At 44.4% G+C, this 4,555-nt stretch overlaps 1 protein-coding gene across 1 annotated transcript in view; it reads right to left on the bottom strand.

Moving 5' to 3' along the window:
* Positions 1-192: 192 nt before the first annotated feature.
* Positions 193-4,555, bottom strand: part of LOC122920268 (E3 ubiquitin-protein ligase RNF126) — a 33,388-nt gene continuing 29,025 nt past the window's right edge. The window contains exon 9 of the mRNA XM_044269651.1: positions 193-736. Coding sequence (XP_044125586.1) covers positions 581-736 — 156 coding nt within the window. The 3' untranslated portion in view covers positions 193-580. The remainder of the gene's footprint in view (positions 737-4,555) is intronic.

Genomic DNA, 4,555 nt, shown 5'->3' with positions numbered 1-4,555 from the left:
CCAGTGGTCGGATGCCCATTAATCTAATACTTTTCCCCTTTCCTTGAAATAACTGGAATACCCCTTTAATCCCATCCGGCTAACTTAAGATGGCACATTCTGCAGGTAATATCTCCAAGAAACAAAAACGTTCTGTAAACTTTGTGCAGTAACTGCTCATGCCAAGAGCAGTATTAATCATCCATGTTTAATCTAAAGATTAAAAACCTCAAAACATTAAAAAATAAAAAAATAGTAAACATGAGTTACCGCACCTCTATATTTTAAAAGAGGAAACCCAAACCATTTTGGGAAGGGGGGAAAAAAAAAAAGTCACACCCACACAGTCTCTTCCATGCCAGATGTTCCAGGGAGGGGATGGAGGATTCATGATGAACAGTTTGGCTCCCAGCTGTTCCACTTTGGGAAGGAGAAAGAGACACAGACGTAACCCCCCCTTAGTCTTAAAATGTCCTGTTCAGGAACTCCTCCTGGGCAGGGTTCCTTCTTCGGCTCTGAATGCAATGTTAAGAAAGCAGCAGATGAGGATGGTGTAAGGAGGTGGTGCCCAGCAGCTGCTCCCCCTCCCTATCTCTGGTGCTCAGGAGTTATTGGCAGAATTATGGTCATCAGTAGGGGAAGTGGAGGATGAGGATGAAGCGGAGGAAGCAGAGAAATTCATGTCTGTAAGTCCTGGGGGATTAGTAGCTGTGTTCTGACCACTCAGGCTTTTCCTACATACAGGACACGTGTCGTGCTGTGGGGAAGAAAACAATAGTTGTTATGAAGTGGATGTACCAGCGTAGCTCATTGTTTCCCTCCTGGAAAGTATCTTAAAGTAAATATTTCAAGGGATTCTATGGAGATGTAACCGCAGGAGCCCCCACTGATCACAAGAACGATGGTCCCCCGAGTCACCTGTGTGAAGGGAGCAGTGGTCTCACATGTGGCATTCACTTCTCTTGAGTACAGTGTGTGGCCATCTCATCAGTCTCATAAGGTTAAAAGAGATGCGCCACCAAAAAGGTTTTCTGCCAGTTAAAACCAGATAGTGACATTTTTTTTTCTAATCCGATTTTATTTTCTGATCGTTTTAATTCTATTTCCTGAACATGATTATGGGGCGGCCATCTTCACTGAGCTGTTAAGAGCATTTAAAAAACATTAAGAAAATAGCTTCACGGAAGCCCCATGGGCCATAGACACAATGGTCAGGAGGGGACTCTGTGACCTTTGCAGAGGTCATTGTATAAGGAAAGAACAGATAGGCCCTGACAATCATCTATTGTGAATGGTAGCTATACACAGACATGATATCTCCTTATTACAGGCAGGTTTAAAATAATATATCACTGCAGTAAAGGAATCCATACAGACCAAGAAATGGCGCCTAATATTAGGCCTAGTTGCCAAAAACACTGGATTTTAGTATTTTTGTTCAACTCTTTCTACCCTGGAGGTTTTTGCGTTTTCGTTTTGCACTCCCTGCCTTCCCAGAGCCATAACTTCTTTAATCTTTCCATTCACATCAGGGCTTGTTTTTTGTAGGACAAGTTGTACTTTCCAACGCCACCATTTAATATTGCATATAAATGTAGTAAAAAATTCCAAATGGGGTGGAATTTGGCAGAATAGTTTTTTTTCCCCAAGTTTTGCAGTTTTTTTTTATTTACAACGTTACTTTCATTCTACAGGTCAGTATGAATCCTGTGATACTTTATATGTACATTTTTTCTTGCGTTTTGATACTGATAAAATAGTAAAAATCTTGGGGAAAAAAATATATTTTTTTTTGTCTCTATATTCTGACCCCTATAACTATTTTGTAGTTTTGTATGTATAAAGTTGTGTGTTTATTTTTTGCGCAGCGATCTGTACTTTTCATTGATACCATTCTGGGGTGTGTATGACGCAGCCAATAAATTTACGTGCAGGTAAGTACTGCCACTCACTGTAATGCCGTAGCCATGTTGGTTACTGGCATTTAAGTGATTGGCTGGCCGGAACGCCGATGACACGTGGTTCGGCTCAGTCTTAGTCAGGAAGAGCTGTGCTGTAGAAGGGACAGATAGTGAAGGGAATTGAATAATAAATAAAAAATTGTTAGGCAGGGTTGGTGTTAAAGACCCAAAAGTCCTTTTAAGGACTATTGTGTGGGGCAGCAATATATATTTTTTGCGCAACCTGCTTGCAATTGTTTGGCCGCTGCAGACAGCGACATTATCTGCGCTACATCTCCTGTATAACATCCTAAAAATATCTGACATCCAGTGTACTTTTTCCATAGACTGTGTCCGCTGCAGACAGTTACATTACCTGCGCTACATCTCCTGTATAACGTTAGCTGCTTGTGACAGCAGCGACATTACCTGTGCTACATCTCCTGTATAACGTTAGCTGCTTGTGACAGCAGCGACATTACCTGCGCTACATCTCCTGTATAACGTTAGCTGCTTGTGACAGCAGCGACATTACCTGTGCTACATCTCCTGTATAACGTTAGCTGCTTGTGACAGCAGCGACATTACCTGTGCTACATCTCCTGTATAACATCCTAAAAATATCTGACATCCAGTGTACTTTTTCCATAGACTGTGTCCGCTGCAGACAGTTACATTACCTGCGCTACATCTCCTGTATAACGTTAGCTGCTTGTGACAGCAGCGACATTACCTGTGCTACATCTCCTGTATAACGTTAGCTGCTTGTGACAGCAGCGACATTACCTGCGCTACATCTCCTGTATAACGTTAGCTGCTTGTGACAGCAGCGACATTACCTGTGCTACATCTCCTGGATAACGTTAGCTGCTTGTGACAGCAGCGACATTACCTTAGCTACATCTCCTGGATAACGTTTGCACATCCTAAATATCAGTGACATTCAGTTTAATTTATTTGCGCATACACTTACAAAACTTGCATTACTGTACACGTGACATACTTGCAAGCATATACCATTTAATATGCAGAAGGCGAGCAGTAAGGGACGGGGAAGTGGCCGGTGAAACTGTGCCTGCTGCCAGAGCACAAGACACACACTCATCCACGATACCTAGCTTCATGTCCCAGTTTGCAGGGCGGCCCAAGACACCACTCTCACAGTCACACCAGTGCGACCAGGTGGTCGGTTGGATTGCAGCAGATAATGCTTCCAGTCGGTTAAGCACCACCCTGTCTTCCACAAAGTCTAGCCTCAGTAGCCAAGAGTCTGGTCAACAGAATCCTCACCCTGATCCTCCTTCCTCCCACGATGGAGAGTCTTGCCAAACAAGTGATCCCACACTCTGATATTTCGAGGAGCTGTTTTCATCGCCATTCCTTGAGTTGGGCCTCTCGCCAAGCCCGCTTGAAGAGGGACATAAGGAGATAGTGTGCACTGATGCCCAAACTCTTGAGCATCCACAGTTACAAGATGACAGTGGGGAACGGCAATTAGTGTTTCACGAGGTGGATGATGATGATGAGACACAGTTGCCAATAAGTGAGGTTGTTGTTAGGTCAACAAGTCAGGAGGATGACCAGAGTGAGGAAGTGGAAGAGGAGGTGGTGGACATTGAAATCACTGACCCAAACTGGGAAGGCCCAGAACTGTTCCCCGAAGTACCTCCTTGCACCAATCTCCCTTGCCAAGGGGTAGGTGTTCCGCAGTCTGGCGCTTTTTTGAGGAAAGTGCGGACAATAAAAGAATTGTCATTTGCAACCTGTGCCGTACCAAAATGAGCAGGGGCGTGAACATATCAACCTCACCACCACTAGCATGATCCGCCACATGGCATCAAAGCACCCTAATAGGTGGGCCGAACGCCTGGGTCCACAATCAGTGTCTGCGGGTCACACCACTGCCTCTTCTTCCCCTGTGTTACGTGCTGGCCAATCCCCTGTCCAAAACACAGGCCCGGATGCCTTCCGCCCTGCACCTGGACCTTCATAAGCACCATCAGCTAGCATATCCACTTCTGTGTCTCAGCGCAGCGTACAGATGTTCATACCCCCAGGCCTTTGAATGAAAGTGCAAATACCCAGCCACCCACCCACAGGCCATAGCGCTAAATGTGCACCTTTCCAAATTGCTGGCCCTGGAAATGTTGCCATTTAGGCTTGTGGACAACTGAGGCATTCCGCAGCCTGATGGCGGCGGCCGTCTCTCGTTACTCAGTCCCCAGCCGCCACTATTTTTCCCGGTGTGCCGTCCCCGCCTTACGGTAGTATGCCAAAATAGGGGGACTGGTGTGTGGAGGACCCTCCAGGTCTCGCCTATTTCTGAATAAAACCCTTTTGGACGCCAGTAGTGGTTGAATGATAATGGTGGTTTAGCAAGTTGAGTGTGTAGTAGGTTTTTGCATCAGCGTTCTAATTGAAAACATGGGAGTGAAGGTAAAAGGGATGTGTATAAAGATATAAATGTGTAGGATAAAAGTGTATGTATGTATGTATGTATGTATGTATGTATGTATATATATATATATATATATATATATATATATATATATACACACACACACACACACACACACACGTTAAAAATCTGCATAAACAATCAAATGCTTGTGTACATATATATAAATTCTGCTGAT

This window comes from Bufo gargarizans, chromosome 1 (genome assembly GCF_014858855.1).
Source record: "Bufo gargarizans isolate SCDJY-AF-19 chromosome 1, ASM1485885v1, whole genome shotgun sequence".
NCBI classification, from domain to species: domain Eukaryota; kingdom Metazoa; phylum Chordata; class Amphibia; order Anura; family Bufonidae; genus Bufo; species Bufo gargarizans.
This window is presented reverse-complemented; position numbering and strand designations above follow the sequence as displayed.